This window comes from Ailuropoda melanoleuca, chromosome 5 (genome assembly GCF_002007445.2).
Source record: "Ailuropoda melanoleuca isolate Jingjing chromosome 5, ASM200744v2, whole genome shotgun sequence".
Classification (NCBI taxonomy): domain Eukaryota; kingdom Metazoa; phylum Chordata; class Mammalia; order Carnivora; family Ursidae; genus Ailuropoda; species Ailuropoda melanoleuca.
In genome coordinates, this window is record NC_048222.1 from 63,514,109 (window position 1) to 63,533,505 (window position 19,397).

General features: G+C 39.0%; 1 protein-coding gene across 1 annotated transcript in view; it reads right to left on the bottom strand.

Annotated features, from left to right (window-relative positions):
• CHP1 (calcineurin like EF-hand protein 1) overlaps positions 1-19,397 on the bottom strand; it is a 45,609-nt gene that overhangs the window by 10,211 nt on the left and 16,001 nt on the right. The window contains exons 3-4 of the mRNA XM_002913211.4: positions 15,021-15,101; positions 11,274-11,401 (exon numbers count right to left, since the gene is read on the bottom strand). Coding sequence (XP_002913257.1) covers positions 11,274-11,401; positions 15,021-15,101 — 209 coding nt within the window. The remainder of the gene's footprint in view (positions 1-11,273; positions 11,402-15,020; positions 15,102-19,397) is intronic.

Below are 19,397 nucleotides of genomic sequence, written 5' to 3' on the forward strand. Positions count from 1 at the left end.
AAGAAAACCCACAGCATTAGTAGTTGTTTCTTAACTGATGTGGATTCCTATCAGGCAGTTCTGGCCCTGAACCAGCAAAAACATTTTCCCCAAGATAATGAATGGTCAAATGCGTAAATGACTGAGCCATTTTGTTAACATTTCTCTCTTTACTCTTTTCATCTCTCTTTCATCTTGCCATTCTTGGTCCTGTGATTTGGACTCTCCTAACCCAGAGCTATCTTCCTGCATCTCTGGTTCCATGGCTTTAATTGAACGCTTTCTAGTACTCCTGATTCCTAAACGTGCAGCTCCAGCTTGGACCTGTGCTCTGAGCTCCTGACATTGATGTCAAAGTGATATGGTACACTGGTCAGGACTCTGGCTCTGCTGAATTCTAGCTCTGAGGGTTACGAGCTATGTGAACATGAGCAAGTTACTTGACCTTGCAGTGCCTCAGTTGCCCAAAAGGTGTAAGCAACGTGAGGATAACACAATCCACCTCACTGGGTTGTAAGGACCGAATGAGTTAGTACACAAAAGGCACTTTAAACAGTGCTGGGCACACAGTGGGGCTCAATAAATGTTACCCACCTGCCATTACCTTCCTACCCTCCTTTCACACCGCTCACTTCTTTCTTGGTAATGCTTTGTTCTCTGAACATTCCAAGTACTCACTTACCCTGGTTGTTCCCTATGCCTAGAGCTCTCTTCTGTTCTTTGCATGGCTGGCTCATTCTTAGCTCAGAGAGGCTTTCTTTCACTCACAACTCCTTCTAACACAGTGGCACCCCTCACCACTTCCTCATCTCACCTTATCCATTTCCTTCACAAGACTTGCCATAATCATCAAGTCTGTTTCTTCATCTGTCATTTTTTCTTCTTCTTCTTCTTAAGTAGGCTCCACGCCCAGAGTGGAACCCAACACAGGGCTTGAACTCACAACCCTGAGATCTAGACCTGAGCTGAGATCAAGAGTCGGACACTTAACTGTCTGAACCACCCAGGCACCCCCATCTGTCTTTTTCCATGTAGTCTGTTTCCCTTATTAGATCGTGAGCTCTATGAAAGCAAACACCTTATCTGATTTATGCATCATTTTATCATGGGACTAAATTAGTGCCTGGCATACAGTAATTGCTCAAACACTTGCTTAATGAAAGACCAAATGAATGATCTCAGTCAAATCTTCACCTTTTAATCACTGATTCATCTTTTTAAAAAACACTGTGGTAAAATATACATAAAATTTACCATTTTGACTCTTTTTTTTTTTTAAAAGATTTTTTTATTATTTATTCAACAGAGATAGAGACAGCCAGCGAGAGAGGGAACACAAGCAGGGGGAGAGAGAGAGGAAGAAGCAGGCTCATAGCAGAGGAGCCTGACGTGGGGCTCGATCCCATAACGCCGGGATCACGCCCTGAGCCGAAGGCAGACGCTTAACCGCTGTGCCACCCAGGCGCCCCTACCATTTTGACTCTTTTACAATGTACAGTTAAAGTACTTTCACATCGTTGTGTAACCACCACCACCAACCATCTCCACGTTTTCATCTTCCCCATGAAACTCTGGCCCATTAAACAGTAATTCCCCATTTCCCCCTGTCTAGTCCCTGACAACTTTCTATGAATTTGGGCTACTCTAGGAACCTCATAAGAAGAATCAAACAATATTTATCCTTTTGTCTGACTTACTATTTTTTTTAAGCCTCATCCATGCAGCACGTAGCAGAATCTCCTTCTTTGAGGCCAAATTACGTTCCATTGTATGTATATAATGCATTTTGTGTATCCTTTCATCTTTAGATGGACATTTGGGTTTCTTCTGCCTTTTAGCTGTTGTGAATATGCTGCTCACTGTTTCTTCTTGGCTACTCTCCCCAACTCCACTTCACAATATTCCTCAACATCCAAATAAAAGAGCTTCATGCAGACTCCTTATTTTCCACATCATTCATTACGTGTTATAAAAAACTCTAGGGGCGCCTGGGGGGCTCAGCTGGTTAAGGATCTGCCTTTGGCTCAGGTCGTGGCCCTAGGGTCCTGGGATCGGGCCCCACATGTGGCTCCCTGCTCAGCAGGGAGTCTGCTTCTCCTTCTGCCCCTCTTCCTGCTCGTGCTCTTCCTCTCTCTCAATTAAATAAAAAAATCTTTAAAAAAAATTCAATCATTTAAGAAGACAATCAGAACATCAACAGGAAAGCTTATAGACCTCTCCCCTACCACATCCTGGACCACCTAAGGTGGGTGGTAGCTTTCATGTAAGACATTATAACCTCACTGATCTGAAAAGGACAGCAACTAGGAACCAGTCCTTGGAGACAAACAGATCAGTAGTACTATGTGTGCTTGGGCCTGTGCCTACATAGGTACAGTTCAGCCCTGGTGATTGACCTTGACATTCTTTCACTGCAGCATAAAAAAGAAATAGGACCAAGTGTGCTCTCAGAGTTCCTATTCTATGTAAAAGACGGATCATAATCAAATTTGGTTCCAGAAACTCATATTTTTAAGTGGCTAAATGTGGAAGGTAAATGTGTCTTAGTGGCAAATATGCTGCTAGATGTACAATGTTCAACTGCTCTTAGTCTACACCAAAAAGTGCTGTCTTGCTGTTTCTTTAGCTCTGTGGGAAATTCAGAGAAAACCAACATATAAACAGAAGCAGACATACAAGATCCTCCTATAGCTTTGGTTTCATCAATCACATCACACAAACGTGATCCCAACAGACAGACTGCAACAGAATTCTAATTGGTTTTCAGATTCCTGTAAAAGTTGGTCTGAAAGCCAAGACTAAAGTAATGGAAAAACTATGTATAACGTGCACAGCACATTGCTACTATTCTATCTCATTCTAAAGTTTGCCATTTCTGGGGACGCCTGGCTGGCTCAGTCAGTACAGCATGTGACTCTTGATCTCAGGGTTGAGTTCAAGCACCAGACTGGGTGTAGAGCCCACTTAAAGAAAAGAAAAGTAAAGGGAAAAGGAAATGAAAGAAAAGAAGGAAGGAAAGTTAGTTCGCCATTTCTGTGGCATTCAGACCTTCTTCCTTCCCAACACACTCTCATCCATAGCTGTCTGTCTCTGTCCCATCAAATGTGAACAGGGAAACAGCCTAGTTGCTGATGAAAGCCATCATGTGACCACAAGGAACCAGGCCTTTGGATGAAGCACATCCTAAGGATGGCAGAGCAGAGCAACAGGAAAAAATACAATCAACTCTGACACTTAGCTCACCTGATTTGTGAAGTGAGATAAAATACTTTCTTACTGTTCAATCCAGATGAGTCAGCTAAAGGAATTCTGATACACCAAGTAACTACCAAATCTGTTTGGAATGTTTTCTTCAAGGTCAGTGTGAATTAATGCACTTAGACCACAGAAATTTGCAAAGGAAATGAACTACAAAGAAAAGACACTAATCCATGTGTTGCATAAAATGTCTGGATCGAGCCATGGGAATACAAAACTAAAGAAGTACAATTTTTTTCTTTTCTTACTGTTAACTGCTTGCTGATTTGAAAGGTCTATAATGCAGAAATTTTTAAAAACCACAAGGGGTTCAATTTGTTTTACCCACTAGTTTTTCTTTTTTTCTATTGGGGTAAAATACACAGATTTTACCATCTTAACCATTTTTAAGTGTACAGTTCAGTGGCATTAAATACATTGATGCTGTTATACCATCATCATCACCACCCATCCCTAGAGCTCTCTTCATTTTGTAAAACTGAAACTCTATACCTATTAAATAATAACTCCCCATTCTCCCCTCCCCCCTATCCCTGGCAATCACCATTATATATTATGATTTTGACCACCTCTAAGTACCCCTATCAGTGGAATCATACATTATTTGTCTTTTTGTGACTGGCATCATGTCCTCAAGGTTCATCTGTGTTGTGGAATTCTGCAATTTCCTTTCTTTTTAAGGCCTTATTCCATTCAATATGTATATAGCACATTTTTGATTATCTACTCATTTATGGATGGACACTTGAGCTGCTTTCTCATTTTAGCTATTGTGAATAACACTGCTAAGAACATGGCTGTAGCAATATCTCTTCAAGACCCTGCTTTCAATTATTTTGGAAACATAGTCAGAAGTGGAAGTCTTAATCATACGGTAGTTCCATTTTTAATTTTTTTTTTTAAAGATTTTATTTATTTATTCGATAGAGATAGAGACAGCCAGCGAGAGAGGGAACACAAGCGGGGAGAGTGGGAGAGGAAGAAGCAGGCTCATAGCAGAAGAGCCCGACGTGGGGCTTGATCCCATAATGCCGGGACCACGCCCTGAGCTGAAGGCAGAAGCTTAACCGCTGTGCCACCCAGGCGCCCCCATTTTTAATTTTCTGAGGAACCAACATACTGTTTTCCACAATGGTTGTACCACTTTGCATTCCTACCAACAGCGCACGAGGGTTCCTATTTCTCTACATCCTTAACAACGCTTGTTATTTTCTGTTGTTTTTTTTTTAAGATTTTATTTATTTACTTGAGAGAGAGAGAAAGCGAGAGACAGCACGAGCGGAGGGAGAGGGGCTGAGGGAGAGCAAGAAGCAGACTTCCTACTGAGCAGGGAGCCTGACGCAGGGCTTGATCCCAGGACCCTGAGATCGTGATTCAAGCCGAAGGCAGATGTCCAACCAAAAGAGCCACCCAGGCGCACCTATTTTCTTTGCTTTTTATAGTAGCCATCATAATGGCTGTAGGGTAATATCTGATTGTAGTTTTGATTTGCATTTCCCTAATAATTACTGACGTTCAGACTTGCATGTGTTTGTGGGCCATCTGTATGTCTTCTCTGGAGAAATGTCTATTCAAGCCCTTTGCCCGTTTCTAAATTACGTTGTTTTTGTTGTTGAGTTTTAGGAGTTCTCTATATATTCTGGGTTTTAAGTCCTTATCAGATGTATGATTTGCCATTATTTTCTCCCATTCTGTGGGTTGTCTTTGTACTTTGTATTGTCTTTTGAAACAAGAACACATTTTATTTTCATGAAGTCTAATTTCTTGATTTTTAATTATGTCACCTATTCCTTTGGTGTCACAGCTAAGAAATCACTGTCAAATGCAATGTCATGAAGGTTTGTCCTATACAGTATTATTGTTTTAGGCCTTACATTTAGGTCCTTGATCCATTTTGAATTAGTTTGTGTCTATAGTTTGTGTCCATAGTTAGGTAACGGTCTGACTTCATTCTTTTGCATCTGGATATCCAGTTTTCTCAGTACCATTTGTTAAAAAGGCTGTCTGTTCTCTTTTTATTGAATAGTCTCGGCACTCTTATCAAAAATCAGTTGACCTGGGGCACCTGGGTGGCTCAGTCGGTTAAGCGTCTGTCTTCCACTCAGGTCATTACCCCAGGGTCCTGGGATTGAACCCTACGTAGGGCTCCCTGCTCAGTGGGGAGTCTGCTTCTCCCTCTGTCTGCCTCCCCCAAGCACTTGTGTTCTCTGTCTCAAATAAATAAAAAATTTAAAAATCTTAAAAATAAAAAAAGCATTCTATAAGATGCCCTTTTCTTCTTGAACAGGGAATTACCTGTTATTCATATTCATCTCTCTTGTTAAAAAAAATTCCTCCCAGAGTGCCTGGGTCACTCAGTTGAACAGCATCTGACTCTTGATTTCGACTCAGGTCATGATCTCAGCATTCTGAGATAGAGCCCTTTGTACAGCTCTGCGCTTGGCAGGTAGTCAGCTCCTCTCCCTCTGCCCGCCCCCCCAGCTCATGTACATGCGTGCACGCTCTCTCCAAAATAAATAAGTAAAATCTTTAAAGAAAACGATTAAGATGGTAAATTTTAGGGAAACCCTCTCGGGTCCCCTCCCTCTTTGGAAGCTTTGTACTATCACTTTACTATCACTCAATAAACTTTGCTTTGCTGCCCACCAAAAATTTTTTTAAAAAGACAAATTTTATGTTATGTGTTTTTAAGTACAATAAAAAAAAATCTTCCTTATCATAATAATTTATGGCTTTCAGTGCCCTCAAACTTCTACGTAATTTCTTATAAATGTGCTTTAGTATATCTCTGGGATCCAAAAGGAAATATGGTTCCTAAACTGTATTCTCTTTAGCATAGAGTGGGATTACCATTATTCTCATTCTACAGGATACATTTCTGTTCTTGCGGCCCTGATACGACATGACTCTGAGGTGAGGGTGAAGGTGCTACAAGCCAGGCAGTCCCGGGGTACAGCGGCTGCATCTGAGATTTATCCCTGAGGTCTTGTTCAAACATGCTGTTGGACCCAACTGCAGCACTCTAGTAAATCCCTTACAGCATTCATTTAATTACATTTAGTCCAACTTTTTCCAGCCTATCAATACCTCTTTTGGTTCTGATTCTGTGGTGTCTTGTATTCACTATGCCTCCAAGTTTAGAGTCAACCAGAAACTTGATATTTTTACTTACTACAGCTTCAATGAAAGCCACCGATGAAAAGAACAACAAAAAGCTATGGGCCCCTCAGCATACCACTGGGAACCTCTTTCTGGTCTGACATAAATTCATACCTTTTTTTCTTTTTTAAAGGTTCTTTTTTTTTTTAAATTTATTTATTTGACAGAGATAGAGACAGCCAGCAAGAGAGGGAACACAAGCAGGGGGAGTGGGAGAGGAAGAAGCAGGCTTCTAGTGGAGGAGCCTGATATGGGGCTGATCCCAGAATGCTGGGATCACGCCCCGACAAAGGTAGACGCTTAACGACTGCGCCACCCAGGCGCCCCTAAATTCACACCTTTTGGGTGTTCTAACCTACTGCTCCATTGTATACAACGAAATACTGAGAAAGACTTTATTAAATGTTTTTCTGAAATTTATTTTACATCAGCAAATGCCATGAAAGAAATATGCAAAGGAGAAGCACATGAATGAGTTTCTCTATTGCTTTCTCCGATGTATTGTTCGCCGTCTTTTGGTTTACTTTTTATTTTGGAGTAGAGATTCACAGGAATTTACAAAAAAAATATATAGGAAGGTCCCATATCCTGGTGGTTACTATCCTGCATAACTGTAATATACCATCAAAATCAGGAAATCGACAGTGGTATAATCCAAAGCTTATTCAGATTTCACTGTTGTGTGTGTTTCTGTGCAAGCACACACGTGTGTGTACAGTTCTATGCAGTTTTATCACCCATGTAGTTTTGTGTAACCACCACCACGTTCAAGATACAGAGCTGTTTGAACGAATTCTCAACATTTGCTGCAACATGGACGGCACTGGAGGAGATAATGCTGAGTGAAATAAGTCAAGCAGAGAAAGACAATTATCATATGATTTCTCTCATCTATGGAACATAAGAACTAGGATGATCGGTAGGGGAAGAAAGGGATAAAGAAAAGGGGGGTAATCAGAAGGGGGAATGAAACATGAGAGACTATGGACTATGAGAAACAAACTGAAGACTTCAGAGGGGAGGGGGTGGGGGAAGGGGATAGACTGGTGATGGGTAGTAAGGAGGGCACGTATTGCATGGTGCACTGGGTGTTATACGCAACTAATGAAGCATCAAACTTTACATCGGAATCTGGGGATGTACTGTATGGTGATTAACATAATATAATAAAATTAAAAAAAAAAAGATACAGAGCTGTTTGAAACAGACTCATAAATACAGAGAACAGAATGATGACTGTCAGAAGGGAGATGGGTGAGATGAGCAAAATAGGTGAAGGGGATCAAGAAGTACAAACTTCCAGTTATAAAATAAATTGGTCACAGGGATGTAAAGTACAGCATAGGGAAAATGATCAGTAATAACTTTTGGTGACAAATGGTAACTACACTTACCATGTGAGCACTTCATAATATATATCAATGTCAAAGCGCTATGTGGTACACCTGAAACTACTATATTGTATGTCAACTATACTTCAATAATAATAATAATTAAAAAAAGATACAAAGCTGTTACACAGCCTCCAAAGTTACATCCTGTTATTTAATAAATAATTGGGACGCCTGGGTGGCCTACTTGGTTAAGCGTCCGACTCTTGGTTTCAGCTCAGGTGATGATCTCTGAGCCCTGAGATGGGACCCTGCATCAGATTCTGCGCTCAGCAGGGAGACTGGTTGGGGATTCTCTCCCTCTGCCCCCTCCCCCGGCTCGTGGGCTCATGGGCACATGCATACGTGCACACTCTCTCAAATAAATAAATCTTTAAATAAATAAATAACAAAGAAGCACATCTATTACTCTGCCACAAAGCTGCCTTAATACTTTGGCAATTGGGGTGCCTGGGTGGTTCAGTTGGTTAAGCGACTGCCTTCGGCTCAGGTCATGATCCCAGAATCCCAGGATTGAGTCCCACATCGGGCTCCCAGCTCAGCGGGGGGGTCTGCATCTCTCTCCAACCCATTCCCCTCTCATGCTCTCTCTCACTCTCTCTCTCAAATAAATAAAATCTTAAAAAAATACTTTGAAAAAAAATACTTTGGCAATTGTATTTCGATATAATTGGTTTCCTTTATAATCCTATGTATTTGATTTTATGCTTTCAAAAGTATTCTGAGATGGGGTCAGTAGGATTCACTAAACTGCCAAAGGGATTCATGATTTAAAGTAAGTAGAGTTCTCCCTACCCCCAAAAGTAGAGCCCATGCTAGAGAGGGAATTCAGGTAACAGGTATGTGTTAGGTATGATGACCTTTAAAGTCTCCTCTAATCCTGGATTAGAAAAGCAAGCATAGTTTCATTCTGTGCTTTCATAACAGCACAGAACGTCTCTCAACTGTCTTCTCCTTAACCAACTCACTTGATTCACGGATTCTCTCCCTCTCTTTGCAAATCGTTCCAACTGACGTGGTGGCACACTGCGTACTCGTAGTTAATGGGCAACACCTGAGTGTCTACCCCACCAGCTGAGTTGGATGCTCAACAAGAGTCAGGAATATACACTGACCTAAAGTTGGGCTATTTGTACTGTTAATAAAAACTATATATAATTAATAAGAAGTGAAACATGTATGTGAAAACAAAGTTACTGTTTCTGTGAAAATTAGATTACTTCTGAAAGATTCAAAATTAAGTTACCAGAAAAAAAAAACACCTGCTGCTTACGTTAAGTGTGGCAGAACAAAGGTAAGAGATTGAGGAAAAATGTAAACAACAGAAAGATTCTATTTTTGGAATGCTTTATGAGTATCTTTAAGCTTTTTCCACTTAAAAGAAACTGCAACCAGAGACCTCAGACTATACATTATATATGTGCTCTATATAAAAACGTCACACCACTCCCACCAGCAGACTTCTATGAAAACAAATAAAACCCAAAAACTCTTTAGTCCCAAACCAAAAGATTGGGCAGTGAATGTGTAAATAAAAAAGAAAGAAAGAAAGAAAGAAAGAAAGAAAGAAAGAAAGAAAGAAAGAAAGAAATCTTGCCATTTGCAACGATGAGTGAAATAAGTGAGTCAGAGACAGACAATTATCATATGTTCTCACTCATATGTGGAATTTAAGAAACAAAACAGAGGATCATAGGGGAAGAGAGGGAAAAAATAAAACAAGACTTGAAATCAAAGAGGAAGACAAACCTTAAGACACTCTTAATCATAGGAAACAAACTGAGGGTTCCTGGAGGGGAGGAGGGAATGGGAGGATGGGGTAATTGGACATTAAGAAGGGCACATGATGTAATGAGCACTGGGTTTTATATAAGACTGATGAATCACTGACCTCTACCTCTGAAACCAATAATACATTATATGTTAATTAACTGAATTTAAATAAATATTTTAAGGTAAAATAAAATATTAAACCATGTATCCTCTTCTCTGATTCTATGCTATAACTGGCTTTTTCAATTATTATTTAAGTCCTGGTCTGACAACATTGAGTAAGAACATTTCTATTATGCTAATGTCAGAATCAGGCAAACATGTACCAAACATATGCTGAAACTCTTAAAACGTTGAGAAACAGGCTTTGTTTCAAGTAGTATTTAGTCTTGAAAGAAGAAATTAGAATTCACTAACAAAGTATTCAATACATTTGAGAACAATTCATTGGATTTCTATTTTCTTCTACATTGTTTTGTTTGTACTTAAGTTTTCTGCTCTTCATTAAGGTACATGATATTGTGGTAAAGAAGAGAAGTATTTTACTATTTGGGTTCAAAAATCTTCCCTGTCCTATATAACAAAACTTATTTCAGTGCTTCTGAAACTCTTTACCCAAAATATCAAGAGAGGAGTAAAATCATAGTCCCATAGCCAGGGAGATCTGACGATGTGGTTCAAAGGCCACAAATTAAAAGTTGAAGTCTCACGCACCCATCTTTTCTCTTCTTTTTTTTAAGTAATCTTTCTCCCTAACATGGGGCTGGAATTCACAATTCTGAGATCAAGAGTCACATGCTCTACTGACTGAGACAGCTAGGTGACCTACATCTTTCAAATGTGTGTAAATGTGGCATTATATTCTACGATTTATCTGTATTTGTTTCAATATTAAAAAGCTTTTTATTTTTCTTTAAATTACCCAGTAAAAACTTGATGGGCCCCATTTATTCTGTGGCTTCGAAGACCTCTCTGTATACCACCGTATACTTCTGTTAAGAGAAGCTTGGGCTCCATCAGTGCAATACAATTTCAATTTCAATTTCAACTTGCATTGAATGAAAAGAGAAATTCAATTTCAATTTCTGGAGTAGTGTTGCAAGGGATTGGGCAAACCCATACATGGATCAACGAGGGCAGAGGGAAATCTAACAAATAGCCAAGGAAAGAAGACAAGAGGCATGGGGACAAAAGTTAAATCTTGCACTAAGCTAGCTGTCTACCCTTACTTAAGTCACATCCAGTATTGATGGAATTCTAACAGCAGCTGAGACTGCCACTCTCCCTTATAGGTGGGGCTAGGTCTTACTGTTGTTGCTCTAGCACTCACCACACTGCCTGGCGGACGGTAAGCATTCTATGAATTTACAGGATAATATTAGCAGCTAAGTTTTTATTGCTGGGTACTTGACATATTCTAACTCATTTAATCATGACAACATCCTTAGGCAAAACCCCTTAACATCCCATTTTACACAAGAGGAAACCAAGGCCCAAAGATTTTAAATAATTTGCCCAAAGATTTTAAATAATTTGCCCAACGTCACGTGGCAAAAAGTGGCAGAGCTGGGATCCAAAACCCAGTCCGTGTAATTTCACAGTCTGAGCTCTTAATCACTATGCTCTTGTAAATGCTTGCTCAATGAATGAATAAATAAATGATTTGTAAATGCAAATGAAAGCAAGTATTTTAAGCACAAAACTTCTCCTTACAGTGCAGTTTGTTGCTTCGGCTATTGAGTGGTTCTGGTCCATTCACATCTTTGCTCTTTTCATTATCCTCAATGGGTCGAAAATGAGCCAAAGTTCTCATGAATCCACGGAAGTTTACCTGGTCCTCTCTGATTAGGAAACAGAATAAACAGAACACCATCTCAATCAGGGGATTCTTTCTTATGAATCCAATATACTGGCAACAGTTTTAGCTAGAGTGGCTTTAAAGTCCATTCAATGAGGTCTTTCCCCATGTGCACGATTCTTTTTTTTTTTTTATTTTTTTTTTATTTTTTTATTTTTTTAAAGATTTTTATTTATTTATTTGACAGAGATAGAGACAGCCAGCGAGAGAGGGAACACAAGCAGGGGGGAGTGGGAGAGGAAGAAGCAGGCTCATAGCAGAGGAGCCTGATGTGGGGCTCGATCCCAGAACGCCGGGATCACGCCCTGAGCCGAAGGCAGACGCTTAACCGCTGTGCCACCCAGGCGCCCCAGCCCATGTGCACGATTCTTTAGGGCTCATTAAAATACCTTTATTAGCATCACCCCAACCTTGTGAGGTAGGTATTATTTTTCCCATATTATAAATGATTAATCAGACTTAGAGAGGTAACAGAACTCAGCAGAGTCACCTACTGAAGTTCCTTATAACTCTTTTCTCAAAAAGGATTTCAAGCAGCACCAGGGCTACACTATCAGACAAGTCAGGACCTGAACTCACTGCTTCGAAATCTACAGTGAGCAGGAAGTTAAGCTGTGTCAACCCAATGACTCCCCAGGCACCTCTCATGTTTCCCCTGCACTCACATACACCTAGTGATATTTTAAGGTTAAAGTATACTACAGAAATGCAGCTTTTAAAATAAATACTTTGCTATAAAGTCAATAAATACATTTTTGGAAATTTGGGGGAAAAGAGTAGAAAGAAAATACCATTCCTAGCTCTAGCAATTACTACTATTGTTAATATCTTTTCTTCTATTCATTTTTCTATGATTTTTGGATAATTGTGAACATACTGCATATACAATTTTCTATCCACCTTTTTAAACTTTTAAGCATGTCTCCAATCAATATAAACACTTTGAAACATTTTAAACATCTGCAAAATAATTATATTACTTATTATGATTTTATTATCCCCTCACAATTGGATAGATTTCTCATGATCATAATGCTGGGAGGACTCTTGTAAAAGGCTTTTCCGGTACTTAAGACTAGAGAAAATCTTTCTATCATACCACAGGAAAATCAGTAACCCTTTGAGAAATAATTCTAAAACTTGAATGAACAGTGAAGAATATCCAATGTGACATAGTTATTTATCTATGGCAGTCATGTAAAGAACAGGCTGCCTGGTTCCTGTGACTACCTAAAAGTAAATCCCAGTCTTTTCTTGCCCCACTGAATCGTTGTGATATGTCAGGTCTCATAAGTGCCAGGCAGAAACACAGATCAGACTTTCTAAGGGCAGCTATCAAATGCCAGCTCATGAGCCCACTGTACTCAAAAGAATGACCGTTAGTTTTTCAAGACAGCTAGATGGCTAATGGAGCAGATCTGAGGAATCAAGTAATGTGGAATAAGATTTGAGTCATATGCCTGAAAAACAGATTAATGAGTACAAATATTACTGCCATCGGTCTCTGAGTAAAAGAGAACTAAATACCAATGCTCCGCTCTCAAATCTCATTTAAAAAATTCCAAATGCATAAGACTAGATAGAGAAGAAAAAACCCAGAACCTGAACATCTGTATCTTATTAGAGTAAGCAGCAGAAGTCCAGCTTGCCGAGAGCTTAGTGGTGTAGCCCAGTGCGGGCCTCAGCTTCCTCGTGTACACCTGCCTGGTGTCCCTAGCAGAACATGGCCTAGGATGGCAGGCGACACTGGAGTCAAAACCGCTTGCTGCAAACTGTTTTTTCTAATAACCAGTGGTTACTGTGGAACTCTGAAAAAAAAATGTTTGCAAAATGACTCTACTGGGTTTACTTTTCATTGCTTAAGGTTTGGATACAAAGCATAGTTGTGAAAGTTATCTCTGGACAGGGTCATTGCTCTGCATGGGCTAATGAGGAGGAAGTGGAAAAAAAAATGCAAGATTGCAGCACAAAAACCACACCTGAAACAAACAGGGCAGTTCATGGAGAGAAAAAGGGAATAATGAATACGGGCAAGATATTCCTCTGGTCAACATAAATCTGAAGAGAGCAGGTGTCAGTTTGATTCAATTCCTGTCTTCACATAAACCAGCTCCTAGTCTTCCCTGTCACTCAGCTTCACTGAATGCCCAACTTCTCAACTCACAAATTCTTTTGCTTTCAGTTCAGAGTTCTAAAATTTCCTCTCCATTTTATCTGATAATATCCTCACTGACAGTCTCATTATTAAGAAATTGGCAACCACTGAACTTTTTAAAGTCCTTTGGGTCATATGGGTAAGTCACAAGGAACCAGGAAGAAACTGTTAAAGAGATTACTTAAGATAATATAACATAATAAGCTTTATTCAGAAAAAGGTACCTAATCAAATCGATAAATATTTACTCAGTACTTTGAAGTCAGTGTATTAGGTAGTGAAGCATATCAAAAGCCTAGTTCTACACTAGACAACCCCAAATCTAGTTGACAAACTGTGTGTGTGGTAGAGCCGATGTTGTAAAAGAAAAATAAAGGCTGTGGAAATGTTAGACATTAAAGGAGGCCAAAGAAACACGACAACTGACCCACACTGGATCCTGTACTAGACAGGAGAAAGTGTTATAAAGGAGATTAAAATAAGAATATGACTGATATATTAGAATAAAACAGACAATGGGAGAAACAGGGGAAGGTGGTCAAAGGGCACAAACTTCCAGTTATAAGATGAGTAAGTTCTGGGGAAGTCATGTACAGCATGGTGACCATAGATAACGATACTGTGCTGTGTATTTCAAAGTTGCTAAGAGAGTGGATTCTAGAAGTTCTCATCCCACAAGAATAGGAACCATGTAAGGTGATAAATGCATTAACTAACCTTACTGTGATAATCATTTCACAATATATACATATATAAAACCACTGTGTTGTATACCTTAAACTTACACAATGTGAGTTATTTCTCAATAAAGCTGGAAAAAAGAACACATAATATGTTATATTAGTATTACAGCAGCTGATCGGTGCTGTAGGTATAAATTACACATAAGATTTCAGAGACTTAATATTAAAAAGGATGTAATAAATTAGTAATGTAAATATATTGATTATATATTAAATGATAAAATTTTAAATATACTGGATAAATAAAATATATATTGACAAAGTTAACTTGTTTTTTACTTTTTTTATGTGGGTACTATTATAATCAAGTATGTGACTTGATTATATTTTCATTGGCTAGAACACAGGGAGACAGAGAGCACATGACAATGAGGCAAAAGGTTACCGATTTAACAAGAGATGCATCTGGGTGAAAGACATACAGAAGTTCTTTGTATTGTTTTCAATTTTAGCAACTTTTCTATAAATCTGAAATTATTTCCAAATAAAAGTTTTATAAAGATTTAGTTTTACATTAAAGATAAACAGAGATTAAAGACAGAATTTTGAAAATAGGCTCATATACCTACTTTAAGAGATATTCTAGATACAACCAAGTTAAGGACGCCCAATATAATCAGGAGGATCGTGGCCTAAAATGACCCAACCAATAACATTATTCCAGATTTGCCTCAGAAAGGAACCCAACCACTGCAGGGACTCACCCCTCTGGAAAGAAGGCATTGATGATCCGGTCCCCCAGTGGGTTGATAGCAAGTTCCGGAATTCGCTGGAAATCTTCCCGGCTGCCAAGAGAATCACCTTGAATTAGAGACTACTGGCCCTTAACAGGAACTCATTCGGTCATGCAACAGTACAACCTAGCAGGAATATTACCTCATGGAATTTACTTCTGTAGCAAATTATACCAAATAACTGCAAAGAATAGCACTTTAGCAGCTGCCAGGTGTTTCTTGCACCAACTCAGGAGTGGAAGAAGCCAGATTTGACTATGCCGCACTCCAGTGAATTCAGCACACAAGTTACATCAATAAAACAACTGACAGGCAAACACTGAGCTGTCCCTGTAAATCATTCTTTGAACATTACCATTTTGTACCTAGTTATTAAGTTTGGAGAGTGAACAGCAATGCAAACTATCAACACCACAGAGCTTGTGTATAGCAGCAAAACTCCTGTACCCTTGGTAAGATTTACAATACCTATGAAATGCAAGGAATTCTTAGGCAATGTCCAAGGGAAGAATAAAATGTGACAACTAACAGATTTCCAAACTTCTTGCTCTGATTCTGGCCTTTTCTCCATTGCCTTCTACAGACTCAGACCACAGAAGTATTTAAGCCTTGAGCCTGGCAAGAGCAGTCATCCTCTCGCAACTTGGAAGTTATGCTGAAATGAGTAGCATTAGCTGCCATTCACTGTACACACATCACGTGCTGCTGTTTATACACATTATCTCATTTCTTTAGGCCAACATTTTACCTGCACCTTTTTCAAGTTGAGGAAATTGAGCGTCAGTGAGATAAAGAAACTTGCCCAGTGTTAGGAGCTAGTAAGTGGCAGAACTATGATTTAAATCTAAATTTAAATTTAAGTCAAAGCACATGTTCTTTTTTCTATAAAAACAAACCAAAAAACAAAACAAAAAAAACCCAAAACACATTTCTGGGGTGCCTGGCTGGCTTAGTCAATGGAGGGCATGACTCTTGAGTTTGAGCCCCACGTTGGGTGTAGAGATTACTTAAAAATAAAATCTTAATAAATAAAATAAAATAGTATAGAATAGAATAATTAAAAAAACACAGGGCACCTGGGTGGCTCAGTTGGTTAAGTGTCTGCCTTCGACTCAGGTCATGATCTCAGGGTCCTGGGATAGAGTCCCATTTCAGCTTTCTGCTCAGCGGGGAGCCTGCTTCTCTTTCCCCTTTCTCCCATCCTCTCTCAAATGAATAAATAAAATCTAAAAAAAAAACAGGGGCGCCTGGGTGGCACAGTGGTTAAGCGTCTGCCTTCGGCTCAGGGCGTGATCCTGGCGTTATGGGATCGAGCCCCACATCAGACTCTTCCGCTATGAGCCTGCTTCTTCCTCTCCCACTCCCCCTGCTTGTGTTCCCTCTCTCGCTGGCTGTCTCTGTCAAATAAAAAAATAAAATCTTTAAAAAATAATAAAAAAATAAAAATAAAAACAAAAAACACTCCACACTTCTTGGGGTGCCTGGGTGGCCAAGTTGTTTAAGCATTCAACAATGCCAGGGTTGTGGGATCCAGCTGCACCCGGCTCTGCACTCACCGGGGAGTCTGCTCGAGGTCTGATCCCTCTCCCTCACCCCCTCTTACTCTCTCTCTTTCACTCTCTCAATTAAATAAATAAATGAATACATACATACATACATAAATAAAATATTTTTAAAAATTTGATCATTTATTTTAGAGAGAGAGAGAGCATGAGCAGGGGGAGGGGCTGAGGGAGAAGTATACTCCCCACTGAGCAGGGAGCTCAACTCGGGGCTCGATTCCAGAACTCGGGATCATATCCTGAGCCGAAGGCAGACGCTCAGCAGAATGAGCCACCAGGGCGCCCCAATACACACACACACACACACACACACACTTCTTTCCGTATTAAACATTCTGAAAGAAAGGTGCTCTCCCAAAAAATGTTTAGTTAGGTATTTTCTAAAAACTTCCTAGTTGATATTCTGTGACAAGAATATAAAGCTGTCCATAATATATCTGTCCTGTACTCCTCAAAAGTACGAATGTCATGAAGGACAGAGAAAGGCAGAGGATTGTTCCAGGTCACAGAAGACTAAAGAGATACACAACTGAACTCAATGCATGATCTAGACTAGGAATAACATTGCTACAAAGGACATTACTGAGCCAATAGGTAAAAATGGAACACAGGCCATATAGAATATGGAATTATATAATAGTACTATATCAAAATGCTGAATTTCTTGACTTTGTCACACTGAAGTATGTAGCAAAATAGTAACAATTGGTAAATCTGGATATCAAGTATGTTGAAGTTCTTTGTATTATTCTTGGAACTTTTCTGTAAGTTTGAAATTAATTCCAAATAAAAAGTAAAGAAAAAAAAAAGAGAGAAAGAAAAATAGAACTCAAATAAACCTGATTCCTGCCTTCCAGACATTTACTAACAGAAGAGATAAAACTCATTCCCCTACCTGCTTTATACTAAGTGCTAATGAAATATCCCTATTTTATCCAGAACCCTTCTCTGTTTCTCTTAGAATGGTTTAACATTTAGATAGTGCTGAATTAACTCAAGAAGCTCAACTCCAGCACATCTGGTGGTGACACAGGTTGAAACTGACCTAGGGGACTACATGCAAAGCTCTGGAACAATAACTCTGAATTCTCATCTTCCTTGATCACTTAGGGTAATAATTTTTACATCAATGAATGAACCCGAAGAAGTCATTGCTTAAGATGATAAAAGATAAAGGAAATTACAGAGGTCCTGATTATTTGATTCCACAAACATGCACTAAGCTCTTATTACATAATTTGTTCTGTAATACAAAGTCCACATTATCATCCAAAAGGGTTCCTCTTCTTTGACAGAGGTTAAGAAACAATAACTACTTCCTTTTAAATGAAGATTAAGGCTCATTTGAATTGCATAGCCACATACCTCAGCTTAATGTATAACAACCTGGAGTAATTTTAGCTGAGAAAAGGCACAGTTTAAATACCAGGTCTAATATTAGGTGGTGAGTACACAACCTAGCCTGAACTTCAGTCTCAAAAGGGATCCAGTCTTGGAATTCCAATGTTAGTAACACCTAAACCTGTCCTTTGACACTTTTTTTTTTTTATTCTACTCTTGGAATTTAGATTGTATATGCAGTTCTAGAAGACCAAAAGGAATACTGTTAGTAGTATCAAAATTAAAATGAAAGAGTATAAAACAATAGTTGGTAAAATGCTAAACAATACACAGTTCGTTATTATTAGTTGTTCTACAGAAGAATGGAGATCATCTGGGCAATTTTTCTAAAACGTAGCTTCTTAAATTTGTCCATTAACATGAACCTAATAGAGAAAAATATATACTCTTAGCAGTCCACACACAAGTATTTGTTCAAAATTTGTGTGTGCTAATAAAAAAAGCATGCCAATATTATATTCTGCCTTACAGTATACCTAGGAAAATCTTTCTCAAAGATACCTTTTTCCCTCAAAGAAATTTTACGAAAAGATATTATAACTAGATGTAGGCAAGTCTGAGAATAGAATCATATATAACAGCATTTTTTGCGGCCAAGAAATTCCCAATGAAGAGTGGTTTTCCAGACACTCATAGGCACAGGGATGTTTGAGAGACCTAGAGTAACCAGAAGTGCCAGCCCTCTACACTGATCTTCACTATACAGGCTCCTTCTCTTACCTGGGGAATCAGCCTCAGTTAACTGTTTATATTTCAGGACCCAGGGTCGATGGTGAGATGACTTATACATAATGAGGACATTAAAATCTGTTAAAAGGACATACTTGTGGGAACATATTCAATTAAGAAAAGTGTTCTATATTTAAGTGATATAATAGAAATAAATAACTTACTATTTAGATTTAACATTGAAATAATTTCCATTATTTGAAGCATTTAATTGATATTTTAGTTTATTTACATTTTTTAGTATTCTCTACACCCAACGTGGGGCTCAAACTCACAACCCCCTAAGATCAAAAGTCACAAGCTCTTCCAACTCAGCCAGCCAGGCACCCCCATTTAATTAATATTTTGAATTAAATTGATAATATAATTTTGTTGTTGTCTTGATAACAGAACCATGTAAAGTGTCAACAGGTGCCAAATCGAGTCTTTGCTAGTTGTTTTAGCATTCCAGGGCCAGACTGGCTAGGCTGCAAGGCTGCATGTGACTTTTGGTTGAATACAGTGGGCACATACACACGTAGCTTCTCTCATTCTCTAAAACCACCTGAAATGTCAAGCAGAAACATACACATGGGAATATATCCCTGACATAAACAACCAGGGTGGGAGGAATGTGCTTGTAAACGAGGTGTTGTGACAAATTCTGGAAGTCAGA